This window comes from Microcebus murinus, chromosome 11 (assembly GCF_040939455.1).
Source record: "Microcebus murinus isolate Inina chromosome 11, M.murinus_Inina_mat1.0, whole genome shotgun sequence".
Classification (NCBI taxonomy): Eukaryota; Metazoa; Chordata; class Mammalia; order Primates; family Cheirogaleidae; genus Microcebus; species Microcebus murinus.
Genome location: NC_134114.1, coordinates 710383 through 737883, shown reverse-complemented (window position 1 = coordinate 737883; position 27501 = coordinate 710383). Strand labels below are relative to the sequence as shown.

Here is a 27501-nt window from a genome sequence, read left to right as displayed (position 1 = left end):
GACTCGGGGAGGGCCCGGGAGTGCGGACGGAAACGGGAGGACTGGGTCCCCGAGCCTCGGCCCCCTGGGACCCCGGAGCTGGGAGAGGACACTCGTGCTGCTGTAAGGCACTGACTGGATCTGCCGGGGCGACAGCAGGAAACCGACACACTGCAGACCTAAAACGATTTCACAATGAAGGTTAAAGAAACACACCAGCCAGGACAGGACTGAGGTCAGCCCGGGGCAGGAACGAGGCGCCTTCTCCCAGGCCTGGCGTCTCCCAGGCGTGGCGTCTGCGCAGCTGCCACTGGCTCTGTCCTGTCTCAGCTGCTTTTGTGCTTAGCTTTCGCCAGGACAGAAACCCGGGCGCATCCTCTCGAGCTGCCGTGTTTATTTTGGCTGCCAACCTGCTGAGTCCTGACACGGTGTCCCGATGTCCTTTCTCCGGCAAACGCCGCAGTCTGTCCAGGATGCCTGTGGGGGGCTGGCACGAGGCCCGTGCAGCGGGTGTGGCCGGCCCCACGCACGGCCCGGCCCAGCCGCCGTCCAGAGAGGCTCTGGCTCCTGTGCACGGGGTGGCCTGAGATGACCCCGTCCTGCAGCGGCCCTGAGCGCTCCGTCTGGCCGCGAGCGCAGGAAGGGGTGTGCCCGGCCCACTGCTCTGGAACCAACTCCGTCGTTTATTGAAAAATCCCCCTAGACTCAGGTCCCACCCACTGGCACGGAGTTGATGGGATTCAGCTTCTCCCTCCTTACTCAGAATTTGTTCTTCTTCAATGTGTTCTAGTCCCTCGTAGGCAGGGGGGAGCGTCCCCGACCCGGCTGCAGCTCCTCAGGGCAGTGGGGACCCCACATCTGGGACGCAGGACAAGGCCCTGCCTCCCTGAACGGCAGACCAAGAATGGCATTTCGTTGTGTTTCACTTTAGGCCAGCAATGTAAATTTATTTCTTGGGACCTTTCTGGAGTTTTACGAGGTGAGATGAAGACAGAGCAGCCGTGCGTGCATGCAGCGCTGCGGGTCTGGAGAGCAGCGTGTGAGCTGGGGGAGGGGTCCCTCTCTGAGCCATGGTCTCGGCCACATGAAAGCGATGTTCTGCCCCAGTTCCTTCTGTTCTTTTTTGTTTGTTTGTTTGTTTGTTTGAGACAGAGTCTCACTTTATTGTCCAGGCTAGAGTGAGTGCCGTGGCGTCAGCCTAGCTCACAGCAACCTCAAACTCATGGGCTCAAGCGATCCTACTGCCTCAGCCTCCCGAGTAGCTGGGACTACAGGCATGCACCACCATGCCCGGCTAATTTTTTGTATATATATTTTTAGTTGGCCAATTAATTTCTTTCTATTTTTAGTAGAGACCAGGTCTCACTCTTGCTCGGGCTGGTTTCGAACTCCTGACCTCGAGCAATCCGCCTGCCTCGGCCTCCCAGAGTGCTAGGATTACAGGCGTGAGCCACCGCGCCGGCCTGTTCTTTTTTTAAATTATGTTTCCCGAGCTGGCTTCCCTGGGAGGAATGGGAGTAAGCCACAACTTGACTTCACCACGGGACGAATTTCCCTGAGGCAGACGGAGCAGGTCTCCAGCACACCCACCGGCAGGGGGCTTTGGCCTGGAAGACAGACCTCCTAGGGCGGAGGCCTGAGTGTCACCAGACCAGGCCAGCCTCCAGCTGGAGCCAGGTAAGAATGAGGATCCGCCCGCCTGGCAGGGTGCAGAGGCCTGTTCAGACGCCACCTCCACGAATAAAAGCAATTTCTGTCCAAGTTCTTAACGCAGGAAAGGTTATGTGTTAGCATTCAGCTTTGCCAGATTCAGAGCGTCCCCACAGCGTCTCGGGGGACCAAAGGGTCCCCATTCCCAGCGAGTCCAACTCCAACATCCCCGAGCCTGGGCCTGGGCAAAGTCTGGCTGCGGCTCCTCCGCTGTCTCGCGGGGGTTCGAGTCTCCCTCCCAACCGTCATCCTGGGTCTGGGGCTGAACGGCTGTGGGATCTCTGCCGCTGGCTCGAAGTTGGGGACGTGTGGCAGGTCCCCGCTGCACCTGGCCTTCCCCCGCGCGGTGGGAGCGGCCGGACGTGGCGGGCAGTGCTGGCGGGACTGGCAGGAAGAGAGCCCGCGGAGGTGCGCGGCGCCCCACGACCATGCCACGCGGCATGGCACGAACAGCGGCTGATTTTCCCCCCTTCCTCGGATGGGACCGACCTGGCGGTGACTAACAGGGAACTGTTTGGGCTGGTTCGCTTACGAATGGGGCCCACAACAGAAGCCTAAGAACCTGCGAGAAGAAACTTCGGCTGGGGTCAAGACCCGAACCTGCGGGGGGCCGCGTGGCAGGGAGGAGCTCCGGGTCCCTGGGCGTGCGCGCCCAGGACATGCCTGCGCCCTCGACGCCCTTTCCGAAGCCCCTCTGGATCCGGACCCCAGGGCGGCCCTCGGGCCCGGCCGACTCGTGTGACAAAGTGACAGAACAGGGGCGCGGAACTCACCCGGGCCCCGGGACTCCACGTAAATTTAGGTCCCTCCCTCGGACACCCCCGGAGCCCTGGCTGATGCTGCCCCTCCCGGCTGTGAGACCCTCGCTGAGGCCCCTGCACCCTGGGGGGGCCGGCGCGCGGGTCCGCACCAAAGAGCTGCGCGGCCAGAGCCCCGGGCCCCTGGTGACACCAGACGCTGACGCGCGGCACTGCAGCGGCCCGCGGGGCGGAGGGGCCGGCTGGGCGGAGGCTTCCGGCGACCCAGGCCCCTGAGCGACCCCGCCCCTTCCTCTGCAGCCCCGCCTCCCGCGGGCTGACTCCGCCCCGCGCCGCATGGCGACGCCCCCGTTCTCGGCCCCCAGCCCAGCCCCAGCCGCGGGACCTTTCCGGATCCCAGGCTCTCGACCCCCTTCCAGCCCCGCCCCTTCCTCCCGCGGGCCCCGCCCCCGACCGTCCTCCCTCCGCGGCGCGGGCGCCAAGAGGAGCGAAGGTGCGCGCCTCCCCGCTCGGCGCCGCGGTGCCTCAGCACGTGGGGGGACCCCGGCCGGGCCATGCCGCGCGCGCCCCGGTGCAAAGCCGTGCGCGCCCTGCTGCGCAGCCGCTACCGCGAGGTGCTGCCGCTGGCGACGTTCGTGCGGCGCCTGGGGCCCGAGGGCCGGCAGCTGGTGCAGCGCGGGGACCCGGCCGCCTTCCGCGCGCTGGTGGCCCAGTGCCTGGTGTGCGTGCCCTGGGGCGCGCGGCCGCCCCCATCCGCCCCCTCCTTCCGCCAGGTGGGCCACCCAGGGATCCGTGTTGGTGCGGGCGTGGGGCCGGCCGCGGGGAACGAGGCGGGACGCGGAGCAGCGCGCCCCGGGCTCCCGGCACCTCTCTCTGGACTCAGAACTCCTTTGCCCCCGCAGGTGTCCTGCCTAAAGGAGCTGGTGGCCAGGGTCGTGCAGAGGCTCTGCGAGCGCGGCGCCAGGAACGTGCTGGCCTTCGGCTTCGCGCTGCTGGACGGAGCCCGTGGCGGGCCGCCGGTGGCCTTCACGACCAGCGTGCGCAGCTACCTGCCCAACACGGTGACCGAGACCCTGCGCGGCAGCGGCGCATGGGGGCTGCTGCTGCGCCGCGTGGGGGACGACGTGCTCGTTCACCTGCTGTCGCGCTGCTCTCTCTACCTGCTGGTGGCGCCCAGCTGCGCCTACCAGGTGTGCGGGCCGCCTCTGTACGAGCTCTGTGCTGCCACGGAGGCCCGGCCTGGCGCGCCCCCCAGACATCGGCCCACGCGACACTCAGGCCAGACTCAAACGGGCCCAGGATCAAAGCGCCCGATGCCGCACAACAGCGATGGCGAGGCCCGGGTATCCCTGCGCCTGCCAGACCAGGGTGCTAAGCGGCGTCCTGGCAGCTTCGGCAGTAGTCCTCCTTCCGCCAAGAGGCGCAGGCATGAACAGGGCCGCGACCTGCAACAGGGGCCTGACGGGCAGGCGTCTGGGGCCCACTCAGGCAGTGTGCATGGGCCGAGTGACCACGATTCCCGCGCCGTGGCTCCCACCAAACCCGCCATGGAAGCCACGTCCTCCGTGGGCGAGCGGTCAGGGACACGTGGCTCCTACCCATTGGTGGGCGGCACGTGCCATGTGGGCCCCCCACCCACACCGCGGCCAGCGGGTGCGTCTCCTCCGCAAATGTACGTGGAGACCAAGCACTTCCTCTACTGCTCGGGCGACAGGGAGCGGCTGCACCCCTCCTTCCTGCTCAGCTCCCTGCCGCCCAGCCTGACCGGCGCCCGCGCACTTGTGGAGACCATCTTTCTGGGCTCGACGCCAGGGCGGGCAGGGGCGCCCCGCAGGCCGCGCCGCCTGCCCCCGCGCTATTGGCAGATGCGGCCCCTGTTCCGCGAGCTGCTTGGGAACCACGCGCGGTGCCCCTACGCCGCGCTCCTCAGGGCGCACTGCCCAGTGCGCGGCGGGGCCGACCCCGCTGCAGGAGCCTGCACCCCCAAGGACAGCGCGTGCCCGCAGCGCCTGGTGCGGCTGCTTCGCCAGCACAGCAGCCCCTGGCAGGTGTACGCGTTCCTGCGGGCCTGTCTGCACCGCCTGGTGCCCGCGGGCCTCTGGGGCTCCAGACACAACGAGCGCCGGTTCTTGAGGAACACGAAGAAGTTCGTCTCTCTGGGGAAGCGAGCCCGGCTGTCCAGGCAGGAGCTGACGTGGAGGATGAAAGTGCAGGACTGCGCTTGGCTTGGTAGCAGCCCAGGTGAGGCGGTGCTGGCCTCCGGGCCCACGCCCGTGTGCAGTGCAGGGGCTCAGACAAGGGCGCCCGGGGCAGGCAGGAGCCCTGGGCCTGTATGTGCCTCAGCCTCACTGGGCACGCCGGTATCTCGCTGTGCCCGCGGCTGACACCATGTGCACTCCGCCTGTGCCCTGTCCCTCCCTGTGGCTGATGCCCTGTGCTCTCTGCCTGTGCCCTGTCCCTGCCCTCGGCTGATGCCCTGTGCTCCCTGCCTGTGCCCTGTCCCTGCCCGCAGCTGTTGCCCTGTGCCCTGTCCCTTCGTCTGGTTGGCCCAGCCTGCAGGTTCTCAGTCATGCTCTGGGACACGGGTAGGTCCCAGGCGCTGGGGCCGCCACAGCGAGCAGGTGGGGTGCATGGTGGGACGGGGCTGCTGGCTGGGGGCGGGGGAAGGGGGTGTCAAGAAGGTTCCGGCAGGTTATTCGTGACCCCCTTCCCGGTTCCAAGGTTTGTCGGGAAGACGGGGGCTCCCCTGATGGAAGCGGGAGGTGAGATGCAGGTGACCGTCCCGACACAAGTGTTCTTTTATCGTGGTAAAAATCACCTGACGTCTGCCCTGCGTGCGCAGTGCCGGCTCAGCAGCTGCGCCCAGCGTTGGCAGCAGACCTAGGACTTTCCATCTTGCGTGACTCACAGTCCGTGTCTGTTGACAGCAGCCGCCTGCCACACGCCACGGCACAGGGACCTTAAAGACCACACACCAAGTCAGATCTACCAGTCCTGCGGCTCACCTTTGGTTTCGGCCTCCGGCTTCCTTCGTAAAGGAGAGTTTGAGTTCTGCGGAAACTAGTCTGCTTCCCGGCATCGCCTTTCTCTGATTTTGGAGGGGCCACGGCCCCCGTGTGACACAGGAGACCCTGGGCCTTTTGCCTGGCTCACTGGGGCCGTGCCCCGGCTGTTTGCTCGGCTGTGGCCGTGGCCGTGGCCGCACTGCTTGCCCACTGCCTGGCTGAGTGGCGCAGGTCGCGGTTTTGGTCTCGAGCGCACCTCTTCCGGGTGTGGGCGCTCCTTGCCACACTTCCTTCTCCTTTGCTCCTCGGGCCTATCTCCCGCCTGCCCAGAGCGCCCTCCTGGCGTCAGGCCCACGGAGCCTCTGTGCGGCCAGGCTCCACGCTGGTCCTACCCTGCCTGGCGGCTCCGTCCCCGGCCCAGGGGCTGGCCCGCAGGGCTGCCCGAGCCTGCCACCAGGTTGCTGGGACACCCCGAGAGGGCTCCCTGTGCGCGATGGCCGTGGGCGCGGCAGCCTCCTCTCGGCCCCTGCTTTCTCCTCATGCCCCCCCCCCCCGGGCGGCGGCCACCACCCCTGTCACCCAGCTCCGGGCACCCGCCACCCCTTGCGAGGCCAGCTCTGCCTCCGGGCGCCCCTCCTGGGGATTGGGCCCCACGTGGGCCGCACAGTCGAGTTTCCTGGACCGTAGTAGGGCCGGGTGTCCCTGACCTGCCCCGGGAACCTGTCTCCCCGGGGCCTGGCCGGGCGCTCTGTTGCGTCGCCACCAGGAATCTCGCTGGTTTTTCCCAGTATTCGTGTCTGCGCGCTGCGTGCTTTGCAGTGGTTCATCCTGTCCTGCCTTCCACCTTCTGAACCTGTGTGCAAGTGTCCCAGCACTGCCTCAGCCACACCCTGTTTTCTAACTTATTCTGTGACATCTTTGATCAGTGAGTTATTTGGATTTTTTTTCCCCAAATGTATGGGGTATTTTAAATTATCTATTCTTTTTTTTTTTGAGATGGGGTCTCGCTCTTGCCCAGGCTGGAGTGCAGTGGCATCATCGCAACTCACTGCAGCCTCCAACTCCCGGGCTCCAGCAATCCTCCTGCCTCAGCCTCCCAACATGCTGGGATCGCAGGGTGGCCCCTGCCCTCGGCCCTGAGTTGTCTTTTTGTTGTTGGTTTCTGAGTTGTTTGGTGGTCTACACAGTGCCAATGATTTGGGGAATGGTGGAGACCTGTTTCGTGAGCCGGTTTGTGGGTGGTGCTCACGGGTGCTCCGTGCGTGTTTGGATCCTGGCGGTGGGCTGCCCCGCCCAGCGTCTGCCCATCAAGCCGTCGCGGGGACTCACCCTGGTGGTCCTTCCCTCCGTTCAGCCGCGCTGGCCTTGCTGCTGCTCAGCGTGTTCCTGCCCGGTTTTCCTCCTTCAGTTTTCAGCTTGTTCATAGTTCTGCAGTTTGGGTGTGTCTGACGGACAGCAGACGGGAGAACTTCTCGTCCATCTGCAGTCCCCTCTGGCAGCGTTGCTCGCCTGGGACACCGGGGACGTCTGTGTGCCGTGATCCATGGTCTGGGCGCGTTTCTTGCCAGCCTGTGGCTGCCGTGACTAGTCCCGTCCTCTCCCGTCTGGATTCTTGGGCCGTCTTCTGCGTGTGCCGTGTTTTTGCCTCCTCGTAGACGTCACGGGCTTTGTTCCTGGTCTGACGAGCGTTAGCAAGCCGCGTCACGGCTGCCTTGGTGTCCCTTACTGGAGGTGAGCACGGCTCGCGGCTGAGTGTGTCTCATGCCTTCGCCACTCGGCCACCTGCCGCTCTCCCCGCCCGGCTGCGCCTCGGGCCCCTCCGTCCGCGAGTGAGCGGCACTGATTGTCCCTGTGCCCAGCGCCCTCCCCGCCAGTCCCCTCTCTTCATGGCCGCCTCAGCCCCAGCCCTGCCGCCGGGTCCCCTTCTTCTGAACACGTCTTCCTCGAGTCAGCTGTTGGCAGTGAGCCGGCTCCGTCTGTGCCCTGCGGTGACACCTGCGGCCTCTGCTCACCTCGCGCGGGCACTCATGCAGAGGACCACAGGGAGCATAGTCACCGGCCCGTGGTGCGTGGCCAGAGCCCGCGTGGCCAGCATGCCTTAGTGTGTGTGCCACGGGCTGCTCCGTGGTGGCGAGTTCGAAACCGTGCAGACCAGCCGTGTGGCCCCAGCACTAGCTGTGTGTGGCCGTCGGGAGCACTTCTGCCTCTGCTGTCCGTGTGCGTGGTGGGACAGACAGGCCGGCCCCCATCCTGTGGGAATAGAACGTGAGCCACACGCACAGTCTTTGAGTTGACAGCAGCCGTGTTAAACACGTGAAAAGGGAAAGGCGAAACCAGCTTGCTGGTGCGTTTTATTAAACACCAATGCGTCCAAAACACGATTGTTTCAACACGTCACAGTGGCAGCACCGTCAGCCAGATACTTTACACTTTCCGCTGTGCCGCGTCCCGGGACCTGGCGTGTGGCTCCCTTCTGTGCCGAGTCCCGGGACCTGGCGTGTGGCTCCCTTCTGTGCCGAGTCCCGGGACCTGGCTTGTGGCTCCCTTCTGTGCCGAGTCCCGGGACCTGGCGTGTGGCTCCCTTCTGTGCCGTGTTCCCAGGACCTGGCGTGTGGCTCCCTTCTGTGTCACGTCCCAGGACCTGGCGTGTGGCTCCCTTCTGTGCCGTGTTCCCGGGACCTGGCGTGTGGCTCCCTTCTGTGCCGAGTCCCGGGACCTGGCGTGTGGGACCACGTTCAGCCCTGTTGGTCGGAGTGGCCTGTGGCTGCTGCCCGGCAGTCGGACCTGGGCTGAGCCGTGGCTGGCGTCTTCCTCGCGCAGGGGGCTGCGTCCCGGCCGCGGAGCACCGGCGCAGGGAGGAGGTCCTGGCGCGGTTCCTGCTCTGGCTGATGGGCTTGTGCGTGGCGGAGCTGCTCAGGTCCTTCTTCTACGTCACGGAGACCACGTTCCAGAAGAACAGGCTCTTCTTCTACCGCAAGAGCGTCTGGAGCCAGCTGCAGAGTCTCGGCGTCAGGTATGGCGCCCAACGTGGGCAGGCGTGTGTCTGCGTGTTCTCGGGATGGAAGCCCGAGCCAGTCCCTGCTAGTGCGTGCTTCCTGGGCCGTGTGGCCCTGCGCCGGGACCCGACCCCGTCGTGGTCCTGGCCCACAGGCATCCGTGCTGGGCCCTGACCGCCGGGAGCCCCGGTTCCTTCCCGGGACAGTAGGGGCTTGGCCGGCGGCCTCTGGGATCCCTGCGGGGAAAGGGGTTCCTGCGAAAGGGGCGGCGCCGGCCGGCGCTTCCTGTCGGGGCGCAGTCAGACCACTTCACTCACTGCCCGCGGGAGCGTCCGGTGTAGCTGGGCTCGGTCGGGCGAGGACGACGTCCTGCCCCCTGGCAGCTCGAGCTGGAGACATCTGGGACGGGCGTCCGCCACGGGAGAAAGCACCGCGGAGCCAATTTGGGGGGTCAGCTCGAACAGCTGCGAGTTGGCCTTGCTCGGTGTGAGAGGGAGGGGCATGGCGGGCCGGCCGGGTGCGCACCTGCGGGGAGGCAGGGCCGCGGCCGGGGGAGGGGCCCTGCGGGGCACAGACCGGCTCTCGCTGCTCCGCGTCCGGCCCCGCTGACCCGGGGCGGTCGGGGAGGGCCCAGCGGTGGCCGCGTCAGGCTCCCTGACCTCTGCTTGTTGGGGTCCCCTGGGGGGCTGTCCTCACCCTGCGCCGGAGCCCTGAGTCTGCCGAGGAGCTGGGGGCCGACCTCCTGATACCCACAGCCCTGGAGGCACAGGTGCTGCCGGGAACTGGGGATGTTCCCTCCCGCGTCCGGGAGGGTCAGGGCTCCCCTGTGGTCAGACTCAGTCCTCAGTCGTTAAACACGCTGGACGGAGTGTGACCCGAAGCGGCGTTTTTGGGTGCAGTTTTGGAAAGGATTTGGTTGAGCGACAGGAGGGAGCAGATCGTGCTCTTGTCACGCCTGTGGGCAGCGGCCGCTCTGCCCGAGTGGGCTCCGCGTGCTCATGCCCACAGCGGCTGGGTGGCCACGCCGGCCTGGCCACGAGGGCCGGCTGCTGCTGAGGTGTGCAGCCCAGAGCCCAGGAGTGGTTTCGGGGGAGCGGCCCAAGGACACGGGTCCCAGGAGCTGCCGGGTCTCAGGGAGCAGACTCCGACCCTCAGCCGGAGGGTCCCGCCTGTCCCGGTGGCCGCGCCCGAGGCCCGGTGTCCAAGGGGCGGGCTCAGGCCCGCAGCAGGCACGGGCACCGCCCGGTCCAAGGGAGTCGCGTACCGGTGCCGGCCGCGTCCTGAGGGCTCTCCGCCACAGGCAGCACTTGGAGCGCGTGCAGCTGCGGGAGCTGTCCGCCGCGGAGCTCCGGCGGCACCGGGAGGCCGGGCCAGCCCTGCCCACGTCCAAGCTGCGCTTCATCCCCAAGCCCAGCGGGCTGCGGCCCATCGTGAACATGGACTACATCGTGGGCGCCAGAACGTTCCGCAGAGCAACGAGGGTGAGTGCTTCTGTTCCTTTTCCTTTTCAGGAGCATTTGAGAGCCGCCTTTGGCGTCGTTGGGACGAGGGCCGGAGGAGGCCACGGCGCGGCCTGAGCTGCGGGCGGGCGCAGCGAGCTGGGCCAGAGGCCGGCGGTTCCGGGTCTGGAGGAGCAGCCCGTGGGGGGTCCCAGCGGGGGCAGGGCCGGGCTCTGGGGCCCCAGGGAGCAGCGGGCGCGGACGTGGCCCGGGAGCCCTGCCGTGGCGCCGTGGGTACCACGGGTTCCACACGCCAAGGCAGAGGGGACCCTGGGCCCCACCCACCCCCATGCCCCGTGGCTGCCAAGTCACCAACAGCTCTGACCCCTCAGTGCCTCTGTGGGGGCATGGGCAAGGATCACATGAGGATCACGCGTGTAGCCACTGCATGCCGTGATGGGCCCCCGAGACCCTGGGTCTGGCGGTCTGCGGACACGGCACGGGGCCCTCGGTGGCTGGCGCGTCCTGGCCAGGCCCGTCCTGACCTCCCCTCGCGTCCCCTGTGCAGGCTCAGCCTTTCAGCGCGAGCGTCAAGACCCTATTTAGCGTGCTCAACTACGAGCGCACCCGGCGCCCCGGCCTCCTGGGCGCCTCCGTGCTGGGCCTGGACGACATCTACCGGGCCTGGCGGGCCTTCGCGCTGCGCATGCGGGCACGGGACGCGGCGCCCGGGCTGTACTTCGTGAAGGTGAGCCCCGCCACGTGTCGTCCTGCGGCAGCTGGGCTCCATGGGCCACGCCAGGCGAGCGTTGTCCCTGCTCAGCCCTGGCGCGCCAGGCGAGCGTTGTCCCTGCTCAGCCCTGGCGGGGTGGGGGGGTGGGAAGGTGGAGCCACAGGGGCATCCAGCTCCCGGGGCAGAGGCCGTGACCCCCCAGCCCTGCACTGGCTCCGCGACTCCCGCTCCCAGGGAGGGTCCCGGGTACCGGCTCCCCCCAGGAAGGGCCCGTGTGCAGCCCGTGCCTCAGGGAGGGGGCGCAACCGTGGGGGTGCCGGCGGGGGCAGGGCCCAGGGCAGGATGCGGGGGCGGGGCCCAAGGCAGGACGCGGGGGCGGGGCCCAGGGCAGGACGCGGGGGCGGGGCCCAGGGCAGGACGCGGGGGCGGGGCCCAGGGCAGGACGCGGGGGCGGGGCCTGCCGAGCCCTTGCCAGCGCCCTCGCCGTGCCGCGCAGGTGGACGTGACGGGCGCCTACGACGCCATCCCCCAGGACAGGCTCGCGGAGGTGGTCGCCGGCGTCCTCAGGCCCCAGGAGAACACCTACTGCGTGCGCCGCTACGCCACGGTGCAGCGGGCCGCCCACGGGCACGTCCGCAAGTCCTTCAAGAGACACGTAAGGCTCTCAGTACATGTGTGACTCAGCCGTGTCTGGGATGCATGTGCATCCGTGTCCCGGTGTGTCTGTGGCGTGAACATGTGGGGCGTGGCCTCCCTCCATGGGCACTAAGTGGAGCTTCCTCCACTGGGAGGGCCCCCCCGTCACACGCGTGTGCATGGTCTGGTGAGTTGTGTGTTTGAAAGGTGCCCTGTCCCATCACAGCGCTGGGCCTTGGGGACTGCCACCCGGGCGGGCGTGGGTGGCAGGAGGGACGCGGTGGCAGCTGAGCCTGTCGCCCCTCCTAGGGCCCCCGCCAGGAGCCCATGCCGGGACGTGTGTGCCGTGGGGCTGAGCGAGCCGCGCGGATCTGAGGAGGGCGGGGGCGGGGCCTGGGGAGCCCCGGGGGCTGGACGGGGCCTCGAGTCGGTCCCACCAGTGGGCATCAGTGTGTTGGACAGGGCCCTCCAGTCAGTCCTGTCCGGTGGGTGTCAGTGTGCTGGGCTGCGGGGCCCTCTAGTCAGTCCCGCCCAGTGGGCGTCAGTGTGTTGGACGGGGCCCTCCGGTCAGTCCTGTCCGGTGGGTGTCAGTGTGCTGGGCTGCAGGGCCCTCGAGTCAGTCCCGCCCGTGGGCGTCAGTGTGCTGGGCTGGACGGGCCCTCGAGTCGGTCCTGTCTGGTGAGTGTCTGTGTGCTGGGCTGCGGGGCCCTCGGGTCGGTCCCGCCCGGTGGGCGTCAGTGTGCTGGGCTGCGGGGCCCTTGAGTCGGTCCCGCCCGGTGGGTGTCAGTGTGCTGGGCTGGATGGGCCCTTGAGTCGGTCCTGCCCGGTGGGTGTCAGTGTGCTGGGCTGTGGGGCCCTCTAGTCAGTCCCGCCCAGTGGGCGTCAGTGTGCTGGGCTGCGGGGCCTGGCCCCAAAGCGCTGCTGCGGGCGGGAGGTGGGGCACAGGCGGAGGCAGCTCCCCGGAGCCTCAGGTCTTGTGTGCGACTCTCAGAACGTGACGCTGTGGACGCCTGTGGCCGCACCTGCGGCCAGGTGTAGCTGGCCAGTGCTATAGACTCCGGGTGCCCTGCAGAGCTCCGTCCCGCCCCATGTGGCCCGCCCTGACCTGCTGCGCAGTTGCGCCTCCCGTCTCTACAGCCAGGACTCAGCTGGGCGGCACCTGGCGTCCTCGCGGTGGCTCCCGGGGCGTGCGTGTGCCATGTGGGTCTGTCCTTTCTGCCGGGGCGGACCTGTAGGCGGCTCCTGGGCTGCGCTGCTCTGATGGCGTCACCGTGCCCGTCTCGGGACGCGTCTCTGGCAGGCAGAGGCCCTCGTGTCTGTGCGGGACTGCGGGCCGCAGGCTGCTTGTGGTCAGTAGTTTTAGCGGCGTCACCGGAGCGTGTTCGTTCCCACCTGCCCCGAGCGAGGCCAGGAGTGGAGGCCAGGCGTGGAGGCAGGGTCAGCTCACCGGGCGGGCACTGCCGTGCGGGCGTCCGGGCCCAGCCTGGAGGTTCTGCCGAGGTTTTCCTGGTGGCCCGCGTTTGCGTCTCCCGGGGAACTGCCTGTTCCAGCGGCTTCCCGTTTCGTGTGTTCTTACACGACACGGGAGCACGTCTGCCTCAATCTTGCTTTTTTACTCTCAAGTGGAGTCTTTTGACGAATAGAAGTTTTTGATTTTAACAAAGTACACCTTATCAGTTGTTTATGCCTAAAACCGTGTTTTTGTTTTTTTTTTCCTGAGACAGTCTCAGTCTGTTGCCCAGGCTAGAGTGCCGTGACGTCGGCCTAGCTCACAGCAACCTCAAACTCCTGGGCTCAAGCGATCCTCCTGCCTCAGCCTCCCCGGTAGCTGGGACTACAGGCATGCGCCACCATGCCCGGCTAATTTTTTCTATATATTTGTAGTTGGCCAATTAATTTCTTTCTATTTATAGTAGAGACGGGGGTCTCACTCTTGCTCAGGCTGGTTTCGAACTCCTGACCTCAAGCGATCCACCTGCCTCGGCCTCCCAGGTGCTGGGATTACAGGCATGAGCCACCGCACCTGGCCGTGAAATTTTCTTAAATAATCACTGGAAGTTATAGATTTCTCCCTAAGAACTGCTTGAGCAGCGTCTTCCGAGTTGTGATGTATTCTTTTCTTTACCATTCAGCTGGAAATATTTTCTGGTTTTGTTGTGACTTTTGTTCACCCGTGGGTAACCTGTGTTGCTTATTGCTTAATCATGAGACACGTGGGATTTCCCGTCTGTTGCCCGTCACTGCTTTCTAGGCTAGTTCTGACGGTGAGGTCCTGCCATGTGCGGTTTTGACCCACAGCACCACGGCTAACTCACGGGGTGCTGGGAACACATGAAAACGTAACACAGCTGTACACATGTCGTGGACCCTCACAAGCGGGAGGTCATGGGGGTCGGCCTCGGGTGCGACTCGGTTCTGGGTGAACAGCAGGCGGCTGGGAGAACCCGGGGATCGGGACACGAAGGCGCCCGTCTGCCTCCCGCGGCCCCCAGGCCTTCCTGTCTGTGAGTCGTGGCTGCACGTGGGTCGGGGAGGCCTCTGGGGTCGGGAGCCTGTGCCGGTGCCATGGTTGGGTTGGACGTGGGAACTGGTCCCAGGTGGCCGCGGTGCGGGCCTGGGGTCCTTGCAGCCCCTGTCCCTTTCCCCTGGCCCGGCTCGGCGTCAGCGTCCATGAGAGAGGGACCACGTGGCCAGCTCGTGGCGGGGATGACGGTGGCCCCTGCTCATGCCTTCTCTGCCGCCAGGTCTCCACCCTCGAGGACCTGCGGCCGTACATGCGGCAGTTCGTGGAGCACCTGCAGGAGACCGGCTCGCTGAGGGACGCCGTGGTCATCGAGCAGGTCCGGGGCTGCCCCGTGGGGCTGGGCCGCCATGGCTCCCGGTGATGGGTCCACGCCTGGGGGGAGGGTGACGTGGCTCGCTTCACCCCGAGAGGCAGACCCCATGAGGGACGCAGGGCCACTGCCCATGCTGCCGCGTGCGGGGCTGTCTGGTGCCCTCGGGGCCGTCTGGTGCCCTCGGGGCCGCCCACGTCCCGCGTCTCCGTCTGCGTCCCCAGAGCTCCTCGCTGAACGAGGCCGGCCGCAGCCTGTTTGACTTCTTCCTGCTCTTCGTGCGCAGCAATGTGGTCCGGGTCGGTGGCAGGTGAGTCGGGCTCCGCAGGCGGCTCTGGCCAGCCCGGGGGTCCGTCAGCATGGAAACAGGAGCGGGCACGGGCTCGCAGGCTCAGGCGTGTGTGTGTGTGTGTGTTTGTGTGTGTGTGTGTGTGTTTGTGTGTCTGGCCTTGGTCTGCGAGCGCCGTGTGCCGCTGCTGCGCCACCACCGGGTCTTGCGGCTGAGAGAGTCTCATCCCAGACTGTTCCCGCCTCCGTCCCGCGACCCCCGGCAGGTGCGGGCGCCGACCCCATGGCACAGGGGCACAGACCCCTGCGTGGACGTGAAGCGCGACATCGCGCTCCTCTCCTCTCCCGTCCCTGGCTGGGAGCTGCCTCCCGGCCGCGGCGCAGCCCCTGCCTCTCAGGCGCCTGCAGGCGACGCTTTCATGCTGTCTTGGCAAAGCCGGGCGCCTCTGGGCGAGCGCCGAGCACGGACCGTGCCCGTGTCCGGGGAGGCCGTGCGGGAGGAGCCGGGCTCACACGCAAGGTAGTCAGGTCAGGCGTGGACGTGGAGCCTCTTTACGGAATTCTCCGCAGGTGTAGACAGCTGTTCGCTAAGCTTAGGAAATTTTCATTAAAAAAATGACTTCACTGATTATTACAGGAGATCGTTAACATTTCATTACAGCGATAACGCATATTAAAGTGCAGTTAGAAGCAGAGAAATAGATGCATCCCGGAAAAGCACACATTGCGAGTGCACAGCAGGGTCGGCTTTGACAGGAACATGCCTGTGCACGCCTGTGAACAGCACCCGGGTCTTCAACTTGGGCGTGGTCAGGTCCCTGCAAGCTCACAGGCACGCTCGGGCGTTCACGTGTGCGTGGGTGTCTGAGTGCACTCGTGTGTGTGCGTGACGCCGGCCGCGGCCGCCCCTAACCACCTCCCCCCCCCCCGCCCCCCTGCAGGTGCTACGTGCAGTGCCGGGGCATCCCGCAGGGCTCCCTGCTGTCCCCGCTGCTGTGCAGCCTGTGCTACGGCGACATGGAGCGGAGGCTGTTCCCCGGGATACGGCGGGACGGGTGAGCCGCCTCTGCGCGCCGCGCGTTTTGTCGGCCTGGGCGCCGCTTTGCCTTCGGCTCACCAGGTGTCTCCGGGACTCCGGGTGTTCCGATCGTCTCGTCTAAGAGAACCGGGCAGGAGCGAATCCCTGCTTCACGCTGAGGCCCGGTGGAGCCTGGTGTGCTCGGCTCGCGGCCGGGCAGGACCCCGCAGCTGCGCAGGACCCCGCGGCTGCTTCCGGATGGCTCGCTGCGTTGGACGCAGAGAGGGCGTTTCTCTCAGACAGAAATTCACGCCTTTGTTCAGCTGACTTGGGAACCTGCTTTATTCTTGCTGGTGTAAATGCAAACATTTAACCGCCGTGCTTCCCCGAAAATTAGGCAGGGTCTTATGTTTATTTTTCCTCAAGAAGACACCCCAGGGCTTGTTTTCAGGGGAGGTGTTATTTTCCCCCAGAGCCTCAGCTTGCAGCACACACAGGACGGCCGGGACCCGACAGGGGAGCCGACCTTGTTGGTGGGGCTGCCCGCACCTTCCCGGTCACCTCTGGGACCTTAGCTGTCAGGACGGGGCAGAGGAGAAGGGCTGCTCGTCTTCTTTCCCGCTCCGCTATGACACGCATGGGTTGTGCAGACGCGCTGCGTGGCCACGCCCGTCACTAGGGCTGATTTTCGGGGTGGGGCTTCTGCTGCGCAAATGCTTAGACATCCTGCCAGGGCTTGTTGTGTGGGTAGGGCTTCTTTTCGGGGAAACGCGGGACTGGGACGCCGCGTCCCTCGTGGTCCCCGGAAGGGGGAGTGAGGCCGCCCGCTGTCTCCGCCTGCAGGCTGCTGCTGCGCCTGGTCGACGACTTCCTGCTGGTCACGCCTCACCTGGCGCACGCGAGGGCCTTCCTCAGGTGAGTCCGCGCCCCGCGTCTGTGCGGCTGCCTGGGCGGCCTGCGTGTGACGACACGCCGTGTCACGATGAGCTGTGTCTGCGCCCGGAGCCCGTGGGCCGCCACCCGCACAGGGTCGCCGTGGCACCTGGGCCTCGCCGTCCTGCGTCCTCTCTGCCACAGCCGGGCCACAAGGGCCGGGCGTCGGGCCGCGCAGACTGGCGGGCGGGGCTGGCCTTCAGGACAGAGGGGGGCGGCCAGGGTCCCTTCCCTGGAAACCCTCACCAGACACGTGCGCACGGAATGCGCTGGCGGCGAGTGGCCCCAGGTGGGTGACGGCTCCCGCCCCCCCGGTGGGCCATAGGGCTGCGCTTCCTGCCTCGGAGCATGATGAGGCTGGGGGTCGAAGGTCACGCTCCCACTGCAGAGCTGCTGTCTGCGGGGGTGGCGGGGGCAGCGGGAGAATTCGGCCCTGCGACGACGTGGTGGCGATTGAGGGCCGGGGGCAGGTCCGGACGTCGGTTTTGTGGCTCTGGCCAGAACCAGGCCGCGGGTCCTCAGAGCAGCGGCCGGTGGGGTCTGCGCCTCCAGAGCCCTCGGGGCCCGCGGGCTCGTGTCGGAAGCGTGTGATGTTTCCGGGGCAGAGAATCGCTGAAATTTATAAATGAACTCTCAAAAAAAAGGCCGCCGGCGAGAGGTGGTTTGCTTGGCCTTGGGCTGTGCGGAGTGGGGACTCGCTGGACGCCCCGCCCTCCTCGGGGGCCGCCCCGCCCAGCGAGCGGTTCTGGAGCGCAGCGGGCCACGTGGGTGTAAGTTGATTAAAGTGACGTTGGGACTGCCCAGGTCCCCAGCACTGGCCACGTGAAGGGCTCGGGAGTCACGTGTGGCCAGTGGAGGGGACAGAGTGGCGGATTGCTGCTTCCTTGTGGAAAGTTCTGGAAGTGGCTCTGGCGGGAGGGCGTTGGTCAGGTGGGTGCTGGGGACAGGACGAGCGGGTGTGTGTGTCCAGACAGGAGGAGGCTGGTGGCAGGGACGGCAGGCGCGCAGTGGGACGGACGGAGCCTGGAGCCGGGCCGGGCTGTGGGAAGGGCACGTGGGGGGACGCCACCGTCCCCGGGGGAGTTTCCCCTCCGCGCAGGCTCAGGCCGCCCCCCAGCTGGCGGTGAGGCCCCACACGGGGAGGACTGCCTTTCCCAGTGACGTCGGCGGGCGCAGGCACAGAACCCCCGTGGGGTCCGAGGCCCACGGCAAGGTGCCCTCGGGAGAAGCAGTCGGGCAGGAAGATCGTGAAGTGTCCCAAGAACGAGGGTGATGGCCGGGCGCGGTGGCTCACGCCTGTCATCGTAGAACTCTGGGAGGCCGAGGCGGGAGGATCGCTCAAGGTCAGGAGTTCGAGACCAGCCTGAGCAAAAAAGAGCAAGACCCCGTCACTACTAAAAATGGAAAATTAATTGGCCAACCAAAAATATATAGAAAAAATTAGCATGGTGGCGCATGCCTGTAGTCCCAGCTACTCGGGAGGCTGAGGCAGGAGGATCGCTTGAGCCCAGGAGTTTGAGGTTGCTGTGAGCTAGGCTGACGCCACGGCACTCTAGCCTGGGCAACAAAGTGAGACTCTGTCTCAAAACAAACAAAAAAAAAAGAACTTGAGTGATAAGGCGGATTTGGGGCCCAGATCTGGTCTACCGCAAGCCACACGGACACAGGGCTGACGGTCACGGGGCCACCCGGGCTCCCTGCCCTTCCAGGCCCCAGCTGCCCAGGCTCCCACCCCCTCCCGTCCCTGCCGTGGGACGGGGCCAGCATCCACAGGTCACGGGCAGGGCCGTGTCCTCTCTGCTCGCCGGGCTGGCCGCCTGGGTTTGGGCGCACTCACGCGGCGTCAGAGCCCCTCCTGGGCGGAGCCCTCCTCGCTGGCTGACCCGGCCTCTCTGCCGCAGGACGCTGGTCAGGGGCGTCCCCGAGTATGGCTGCGTGGTGAACTTGGAGAAGACGGTGGTGAACTTCCCCGTGGATGCCGCCGCCCTGGGTGGCGCAGCCTGCGTCCAGCTGCCGGCCCACTGCCTGTTTCCCTGGTGCGGCCTGCTGCTGGACACCCGCACCCTGGAGGTGTTCAGCGACTACTCCAGGTAGGCGCACCTGGCAGGTGAGGAGCCTTCTCGGCAGGCGGTGCCGTGGGTTGGCCCATCCCGTTCCTGCTTCAGTGGGGGCAGGCGACCCCTGACCCCAAAGGCTGCCTCTCTTGCCCCGGGGAGCAGAAACCAGAGTGAGGCACCCACAGGTGGGCAGTGTCTGTGTGTGTTTTGGAGAAAGGGGCCTATAGGACAGACTCAGGCATGGCGTGTGCTCAGGACTGCCTGGGTCTGGAGCCAGAGACATCGGCCTCTTTGACTCGTGTCTCCCTACTGGGAGGGCGCACGCCATGGCCCTCGTGGCCTCTGTGGTTTCGAGGTCCCTGGTCTGGGCTGGCCCCTCGCAGAGCCCTGGCTGTGCGTGTGCAGGTCTCTGCACAGGGCGCCGAGGCCACGTGTCCCCAGAGCCTGTGAGTTCACAGGGGTCCAGCCGTGCCGTGAGCGCACAGAGCCCCAGAGACGTGTGTGTTTGCTGAGTGAGCTCCCGGCTGCACACGCCTCAGGCAGTGGGGGGATGGGGGGTGGGGGGAGGCTGTGGAGCTGGCAGGGGTGGGGACGGGGACAGGCATAGGAGTGTGACACCCCCTCCTTGTGTCTCAGCTTCGCCCGGACGTCCGTCAGAGCCAGTCTCACCTTCAGCCCTGGCTTCAAGGCCGGCAGGAACCTGCGGCGCAAGCTCTTGGGGGTCTTGCGGCTGAAGTGCCACGGCCTCTTTCTGGACCTGCAGGTGGGCAGGCCCGCGGTGGCCGGCGTGGGCTCAGAGCTCGGGGGGTGCTGGCCTGAGCATACACGTCTGGGGCTGTGCGGTCCGAGGCCCGTTGTCATGCGTGTGTGCGTGTGCATGTATGGACGAGTGCGTGGGTGTCCACATGGGTGCATACGTGTGAATGGGCCCCCCACCACAGGCATGTGTGTGTGCTCCCCTATGCATGAGTGAGCAGGTGTGTGTGCGTGTGTGGGTGAGTGCCTGGGTGTCCACATGGGTGCAGTGCCCATGCAAGCATGCACATGTCCGAGTGCACATGCCCACAAATGCGTGTTGTGCCTGTGTGTGTGCAAGTGCATGCGTGTGGGGGTATGTGTATGTGCGAATGCACCCACGACCACAGGCATGCGTGTGTGCTCCCCTGTGCATGAGTGAGCAGGTTGCACGCATGTGCACGCATTCATGGTAGGCATGTACATGCCTGTGGGCATGCACACACATGCTCACCTGTATTGAGGGCCCCTCACGTTCACCCCACACAGTCCCCACTGGCCCTCCCCGGCCTGGTACCTTCCTGGCAGGGTGGGGCCCAGGTCTGGCGGCTCAGGCTCCAAGCTACAGCCCCTGCGGACGGTCCCTTTGGGGGCCCGGGCCCTCGGGGCACTTGCCTCGCCCCTTCCTGCCTGGGGTCCCAGCTGCATCTCCCTGGGCCCTCTTGCCTCGCCCCTTCCTGCCTGGGGTCCCGGCTGCATCTCCCCTCGGGCCCTCTTGCCTCACCCCTTCCTGCCTGGGGTCCCGGCTGCGTCTCCCTGGGCCCTCTTGCCTCGCCCCTTCCCGCCTGGGGTCCCAGCTGCGTCTCCCTGGGCCCTCTTACCTCGCCCCTTCCTGCCTGGGGTCCCGGCTGCATCTCCCTGGGGCCGAGGGGCACTTGCCTCTCCCCTTCCTGCCTGGAGTCCCCTGGGGCCGAGGGGCAGCCTCTCATCCACGGCTTTCCGGTCACCTTCGCCTGGGTGATGAAGCACGAAGTGAAAGTGTGAGAACCCAGAGAGGTTTCTGAGGTTCCTCCCCTTCCCTCGGGCCCAGGTGAACAGTCTGCAGACGGTCTGCGTGAACGTCTACAAGATCTTCCTGCTGCAGGCCTACCGGTGAGCCCGCGCGAGGGAGGCGCAGCCGGATAGATACGCCCGCGTGCGGCCGCTTCAGTCTCCTTGTGTCTCGGGCTCCACGTCCGAGCTCTCGGGTTTTAGCAGAAAGTGGCGCCTGCTCGAGTTTTTTCTGCGCATTCCGTGTCCTGGTTGATGTGGGAGTGCCTGCCTCGGTCCCCAGGCAGGGGTGGCTGCAGAGCTTGTCCCCACATCCCCGTGCGCTGACCCGGGGCCCCTCCTGGCGTGGGGGTTGGGGGGTGGGCAGTCGGGAGATGCTGTGGGCGGGTCTCAGGGTGGCTCCCTGAGCGGGCAGGGCCAGCGGCGCTGTGGTGGGTGTGGGGTCCCCGCCGGCACAGGGCAAGGCGGTCACGGGCGAGAGGTGCCAGCCCCGACCCAGCGAGGCGCCACAGGGCTGTGGCGCTCCGAGGACAGCCGCCATCCTCTTTGCTCGGGCCCGGCAGTGCTTCCGGAACATTCCCTGCCCTTGCATGGTCCCAGGCCACCCTGCGGAGCATCAGGGTCAAGGTGCGGCAGTCCCCGGGTGGGGTCTGTGCAGTGTCTGCGCTGTCCCAGGCCCTGACGGGAGCGTTGTCACCGTGGGCTGTGCGTGTCCCCCGGGAAGCCGGCCGTTGCTCATTGGCCGGCCGCTTCGCCGGGACACGGCGGGGGCTTTGCTCTCGGTGGCTCCAGCGGGGACGCGCCCCGTGTGGCCGGGCGCCGTTGCTCATTGGCCGGCCGTTTCTCGGGGACGCGGAGGGGGCTTTGCTCTCTGTGGGGACGCGCCCCGTGTGGCTCGGGCCGGGCACCGCCTCGATGACGGCTTCGGCGTGGAGGGAGGGGCTGGTCTGCAGAGGCCGAGTCGGGGCAGGCGGGGCGGGACGCTCCGGTTGGACGAGGACTGCGGCCTCCGCGCACCCAGCCTCCCATGCCGTGGCCTCCGTGTGGGCAGAGGGCGCCACGTGGCGGCAGGGGGAGCCTTCGCTGCAGAGGAAGAGCGGCGTGGGTGCGGGGCTGCCAGGCCGCGGCGCAAGGCTGGTGTCCCCAACAGTGCCCAGAGTGCCCGTGTAGCCCCGGCACCCGGGGATTCCCGTTGTGGAGTTAGCCCCAGGGCGCGGCCGCAGTGTCAGGGTTCGGCTGAGCTCCGCCGCTTCCTCGCGCGTCCGTGTCGTCTCTCCCGGCGGGGAGGGGTGGCGGCGGCCGTGACAACGTGACTTGGGGCCAGGGCCCGGCTGGCTGGGGCTTCCTGTGTGGCCGGCTCAGGCGGGCGGCGTGCCCAGGCGCGGGCTGGGCGCCCTTGGAGGTCCCGGTGGCCACGAGCCGCCTGCTGCTGCTCCCGTGTCTGGCTCGGCCTCACCCGAGTTTCCCGGGGCCTTTGCGCCCAGCCCCTTGGGGGCCTGGCTTCAACAGGGGGCGGCCCCTGCCGCCCCAGGCCTGGTAGCCCCTTGGTTAGGGCGGGCCGGCGCACGGCCCCAGGATGATAGACGGCCGCAGCCTGCCCCGCCCCGGCTGGATGTCGCCGCTTCCACGTGGGGGAGACCTGAGAGCCCCGCTGCGGTGGAGGTCAGATGCAGGCGGAGACTGACCCGACCGCACGGGCAGCCGGGCTGGCAGGCGAGGCCGTGCTCATCCGCGTGGCGCCATGGCGCCGTCTGGCCTGTGCCCGGGGGGCTTGGCATCCCCGTGGGCCTAGGGACCCCAAGACCACTATCAGGCAGCTGCGTTTCCTCCTGGGTCGGTAGTGCGGCCCTGACCCGACCCCGGGACCTTGGCCATGTTATGTGTCTTTAGAAAAGATCTGCAGACCTGAATTTGCTTGTGGGTGAGTGGGAATATACCCCCACCTGCACAAAAATCTCAGGAGCAGAAGCCAGGTGGCAGCCTTGACGGATCGCTCTCCCGTGACTCCAGTGCTCAGTGAGCCCAGTGCACGACGCACCCGGGGAGGAGGTTGTCATGTGGTCACATGCACATGCAACACACGTGTGTACATGCACACACAGAAATGCTCATGCACGTTTATACATGAGCATGCACACATCCATACATAGGGTACACACGCATGCCTACACACGCAGATGTACACCCCCATGGCACGCACACACACATACTCATGCCTTCACATGCACACGCACCTCTACACACACAGGCACCTCTACACACACAGGCACACATGTGCACACACACGTGAGCCCATTCTAATCCGACGGCCTCTCCTGCCCTCAGGTTCCACGCCTGCGTGCTGCAGCTCCCGTTTAACCAGCCAGTGTGGAAGAACCCCACGTTTTTCCTTCGCGTCATCTCGGACACGGCCTCCCGCGGCCACTGCATCCTGAGAGCCAAGAACGCAGGTACGGGCGGGGCGGGCGAGGCCTGTGCTCACGGATGTGCAGGTCGGGGAGGGCTCCAGAGCCCAGGGAGCCCAGCAGCACGTGTGGCGGACCCCGTGTGTGGGCGCTTCCCTCTGCCCCAGCAGGGGCGTCTGGTGAGGACCCGCCACGTGCCCGTCCCCACTGGGCGGGGCAGACCCCTTCCCGCACACAGCCTCGGGAGTCGGGCCTGGAATCCTTGCCCTTCGCCGCGTCCAACAGCGGCTTAACCGTTCACCGCTGGCCTCGAGGTATGGGGACCGTCCCGTGGGACTGGCCGGCCGTCCTCCTGCACTCCGAACCGCGGGCCGCCTCCTGTTGTCCCCTCGCGACTTGCCCCTGCGCTCCGTGGTGCTCTGGGCCTCTGCACCGGCCGGGCTGGGGAGCCGCCAGCCTTCTCTGCTCTGGGTCCCTGTCCTCGGCGCCGGGCGTCCCCCTGGGGGAGCTGGGCTGGGCGGGGCCCTCAGCCTGCGTTTGCCCCCCAGGGACGTCGCTGGGGGCCAAGGGTGCCTCCGGCCCCCTCCCCCGCGAGGCCATGCAGTGGCTCTGCCAGCACGCCTTCCTGCGCAAGCTGGCGCGGCACCGTGTCACCTACAGGTGTCTCCTGGGGACGCTCAGGACAGGTAAGGGGGCGGAGGGAGGTGCGTGCAGTGCAGCCTTGCGGCAGCTACAGGGTACCAGGTGTGGGTGTCCCGAGGGGCGGCTCCCACCCCCTGCCCCGCAGGGCCCCCGTCTCGGGAACTCTCTGACTTTTGACCTGTGCACTCTCCCATGGGGTCTGCAGCTCATCAAGCCTGTCCCAAGTGCCCCCCACTACTGGCCGTCTGGAGGGGTCTCTGCCCCTTCCCTGGGGCCCCCCAGCCTGGGCCGTGCGGGACACCTGCCTGGAGCGGAGTCTGGCCTTGGTCTCTCCCGCAGCCCAGGCGAGAGTGCAGCGGAAGCTCCCTGCGGCCACGCTGGCCACCCTGGAGGCCGCGGCCGACCCGGCCCTGACCACGGACTTCAACACCATCTTGGACTGACGGCGGCCCCGCCTGCCACCGGGAGGAGGGTACGGTGCCAGCAGCCGCCACGCCCGGCTGGTGTCCGGACGGGCTGCTGGGAGGCTCCGGCCGCTCGTCCCTGACCCGGTCTGCGGTGCTTGCGGGGTGGGGACGCATCCTTGATGTGCTCCTTCCCGGGGGCGGGGTCTCCCCTCCTGGTGTCCTTAGAGGAGCAGAGCCTGCCCGCCGGGACCCGCCCGTGCCGTTGCTGCCAGGAGGAGGCGGGCGGGTGGGCCTGTCTGTGCCAGGAGGGAGGATCCACCAGCCGGTGGTGTTGGGACGTCTGCTGCCACCACAGCGCCGGGCTGTCTGGGGAGGCCCTTGCACCTTTGCACCAGCTTCATGGCCACAGCCCTTGGGCGTGGGCGCAGCTCCATCCCTCGGCCCACGTCTGCTCCGGGGCAGCCCTCACCCCAGCTGTATCCAAAGTCCAGTTGTAACTGAGCTTTCCTTGCAAACACAGGCCTAGCCCCACTGGCTCCACTGCCCCTGGGCACACCTGCCCTTGGGCCACTCTCACTACCTGGCTGCTCCCAGCTGGGTCCTCCCGTCACCCCAGGGACCTGCCGCTGAGGCTCCCACCCCCTGGCCACCCCCACCAGACTTGCGACCCTGTCTCCTGCCAGCCCTGGCCCCGTCAAGCCTGCCCAGCGGCCCCAGTGGAGACGCCGGTCGGGACCCGGGCCTCTGGGTGACAAGGATGCCCTGCGCGCAGTGGGACCCCAAGCTCGGCGGGGGCTCCGTGGGTGCTGCAGTGCGCGGCTGTGGGTAGAAAACGTCGAACCTCTGGGTTTCTGGGTTTGAGCAGTGTCTGTGGCATGCTGACGTGTGCAGTCATAGAAACGACACATGGGGTGGGGTGCAGTGAACACGGCTTGGCTGGCGTCCAGGGGTTTCCCGTGCTGAGGTGGGAGGGGTGGGGGTGGGGCCCAGGGAACAGCAGGGCCTGGCCCAGCCCCCGCCCGCCGGCAGCTGTGGACCCTCGGCAGGGTGCCTGGGGCGTGGGCAGCGCCATCCTTTACAAAACCCGGGTCCCCTCTGAGCACCCGGCTCAGGCCTAAAGTCACAGTTCTCTGGCCGCCGCCTTCTGGGTGGACCAGGCCATCTGGATCTTTTTGGAGGGTCCTGCCGGGTGGGCAGCGGAGGGGCCGTGGACATGGCAGGGTTGTGAGGGTGGCGAGCCCACTGCCCGTGTGTCCTGCCTCTGGATGGGCCCTGGGCACATGGTGGGGCTGGACAGACGCCCTGCAAAGACGGAAAGAGCCAGAAGGACCACGGGACAGGAGGAGCAGCGGCTGAAAGGCTGTGGTCTTATGGGAAGGAGCAGCCCCAGGGGTCAGCCCGGTGGCTGAGCCGGCCACAGAGGCCAAGAGTGAGCAACCTGGGGACGCCCCAGCCTCGGCCGTGGCCTGGTCCTGTTGGCTGTGCCGGGGTTCCCGTGTGGCTGGGCTGCCGCCTTGTCTGCTGCTGTTGCCTCGAGGAGCGTCCAAGTGGCCGAGCCCGGCAGGTTTGTGGCAGCTCCAGGCCACGGGGTGCGACGGACGTGCCCGGCACTGGCACACGGGAGAGTGAGTGATGAGGGGCCTGGCAGCTGGTCCTTTGCGGCCGTGAGCAGGAGAGGAGCTGCCGCGGCCACGCTGGGCAGAGGTCCCTTGGCCAAAGGCTGGACGGAGCAGGGCAAGGACCCCAGAGCAGAGGCACCGCCGGGCGTGGGCCGAGCTTGCCTGCCCTGGCGCAGCTCACACACAATCCAGCCGGGTCACTGTGCAGTTGTCCACTCTCCACGCGGTTCCGGCTGCCCTTTCTCTGTGTGCTGACTGCTGTTCTGTGGAGGGTCCGGCGTGTGCATGGCAGTGTCAAAGCATGGGAAAGCTGCCTGCTCTGCGGTGGCTTAGCTGAGCCCCCCGTCTGACTTCTCTCTCTCTCTCTCTCTGAAACCACCATGCAGACTGTCAAGTCTCAGGGCAACATGCAAAAATAAAATTTTAAAAGGGGAGAGAAATCCTACTCCTCTGGGTTTCCCTAGACCTCAGCTTCATGTGAAGCTCATTGACTCACTCACGTGTTCTGCACACGGACGTTTGTGGAGCAGGTGGGGGTCCCGTTGCACGGGACTGAAAGAAGCAACGGGGTGGAGGCTGTGGGTGAGGCCGGCCAGGGCCCTGCAGCCCCCTGACCCTTAGTGCTGGTGCAGCACCTGGCCTCGGGGACGCTTCTGGAAGGGTGCTAGGGGCAGGGGGCGCCCACCGTGGCCGGCTGCAGAACCCCAGCACCCATGGCAACCAGGATAACGACCCTCCCCAAGCATGTCCTGGTCCCCACAACCTGGGCACTTGTTACCAGACATGGCAAAGGGATGTTGAAGGCGCAGATGGGACCGGGGTTGCAGTCAGCTGACCTGAGGTGGGGAGGTCATCCTGGGGTGTGGGGGCCGATGGAAGCACAGGGTCCCTGGAAGCGGTGGGGTGTGTCCTCCGGCCGCTGCTGGCCTGAGGTGGATGAGGGCCCAGGCGGAGCACCAGGGCAGCTGCTCAGAGCTGGAGAAGTAGCTGATCCCCCGCTGAGCATCCTGAGGGCCCCCAGCCTGCCGCTGCCAGGGTGTCAGCCCAGGGAGACGCTGGCAGATGTCTGGCCCCAGAACAAGACATGTCGTTCCTGTACAGCCACCGAGTTCTGGTGACATGGCAGCACGGTGTTGAGGGTGAACACAGGCTCGTGCCAGGGCGAGACCTCGGCTCCACGCCTGCAGCCCAGCTGGGGCTGTGCCCAGAGCAACGGGGTCTCTCCTGCCGGTCCCGGCGGGGTGCCGGTGAGGGTGCAGAGACTTGGGGCAGGGGCTTCTGCAGCTCCTGGGTGGCCTGAGGCTGGCGTGGTCTTTGTGCTGAGGCTGGGCTGGAGCCTCCACCCAGCCTGGGTGAGCACAGGCACACCGAGTGTGAAGCCGGGTGTCAGGCGTTCCCGCGGCCCAGAGGAGGGCACAGGCGTCTCCATGATGCCGTCTGACGCACATCCGAGGTCTGCCCTGCTGCAGCTCCAGAGAGCGTCGGGGAGGGGCTGGGTCCCCTTCCTAGCCTCATAGCGGGCAGCACAGAGCAGAGCCAGGGACTCAGCACAGCCCTTGGCCTGTCATCTGCAGCCGCAGGTCCCCACCCCAGCTGGGCCAGGAGGCTCAACTCGGGCTCAGGGCCCAGGCCCACGCGTGGTTGGGGTGGGGCTGCTTCCCTGTGGCGTCCACGCTCTTCCCGCCTCCTTCCCTGGGTGTGGATGCCCAGGGCCCCTGTGGCTGAGCCCAGCCAGGTTTTCATCAACTTCCCCCTGGGGGGTCAGTGACCGGCTGACTCAGCCCGTGCTCTCCCTCCACCTGCCCTCGCTGCTTCTCCAATTGCTGGACAGAGAAGCCCACCTGCCTCTGCACTGGTCGCCGTGGGCTGTCTCCACCTGGGTGAGGGCCAGCTCTCCAGACGGGGTCCTAGCCTCAGACCCAGAAGGAACGGGGCCGGGAGGGAAGTGCCTGGGGTCAGGAGGGCACGTGTGGGTGGGGGCTGTGTCCATCTCTGGGGTTGGCCGGCCTTGTTTGCGGCCGGCTTTATTTCCAGGTCAACACTGCTATCGCCAAGAAGGGGGTAGTTTTCGGGGGTGCCAGCGCTCTGCTCCAGCCACCCTGGTCGGGCAGTAGAACGTTCTGTTCCTGTCCCAGCCCAGCCGGTCTGAGGTTTTTCCCAAGGGCGGGGGACAGACTGAAAGTGCCTGGGTGTGGGGTGTGGTCACGCGGGGTGGGCTGTGCTCTTGCAGCCTGGCCCTTGGCCACCCTCCGGCCTC

The 27501-nt window shown here is 66.9% G+C and overlaps 1 protein-coding gene across 1 annotated transcript; it reads left to right on the top strand.

Moving 5' to 3' along the window:
• Nucleotides 1–2783: 2783 nt before the first annotated feature.
• Nucleotides 2784–25699, top strand: TERT (telomerase reverse transcriptase). Its single transcript, XM_076008361.1, has 16 exons — nt 2784–2940; nt 3027–4688; nt 8273–8465; nt 9749–9929; nt 10456–10635; nt 11117–11275; nt 14001–14096; nt 14315–14400; nt 15320–15433; nt 16240–16311; nt 18231–18419; nt 19023–19149; nt 20212–20273; nt 22497–22621; nt 23125–23262; nt 23558–25699. The coding sequence occupies exons 1-16, from the start codon at nt 2784–2786 to the stop codon at nt 23659–23661; spliced, it is 3645 nt and encodes a 1214-aa protein (XP_075864476.1). The 3' UTR covers nt 23662–25699.
• The last annotated feature ends 1802 nt before the right edge of the window (nt 25700–27501 follow it).

Coding starts and splice junctions, on each gene's coding strand:
- TERT (XM_076008361.1), top strand. CDS start 2,784: ATGGCGACGCCCCCGTTCTCGGCCCCCAGCCCAGCCCCAGCCGCGGGA. Junction 8,466..9,748: donor CTGCAGAGTCTCGGCGTCAG/GTATGGCGCCCA, acceptor TCTCCGCCACAG/GCAGCACTTGGAGCGCGTGC. Junction 23,263..23,557: donor CCTGGGGACGCTCAGGACAG/GTAAGGGGGCGG, acceptor TCTCTCCCGCAG/CCCAGGCGAGAGTGCAGCGG.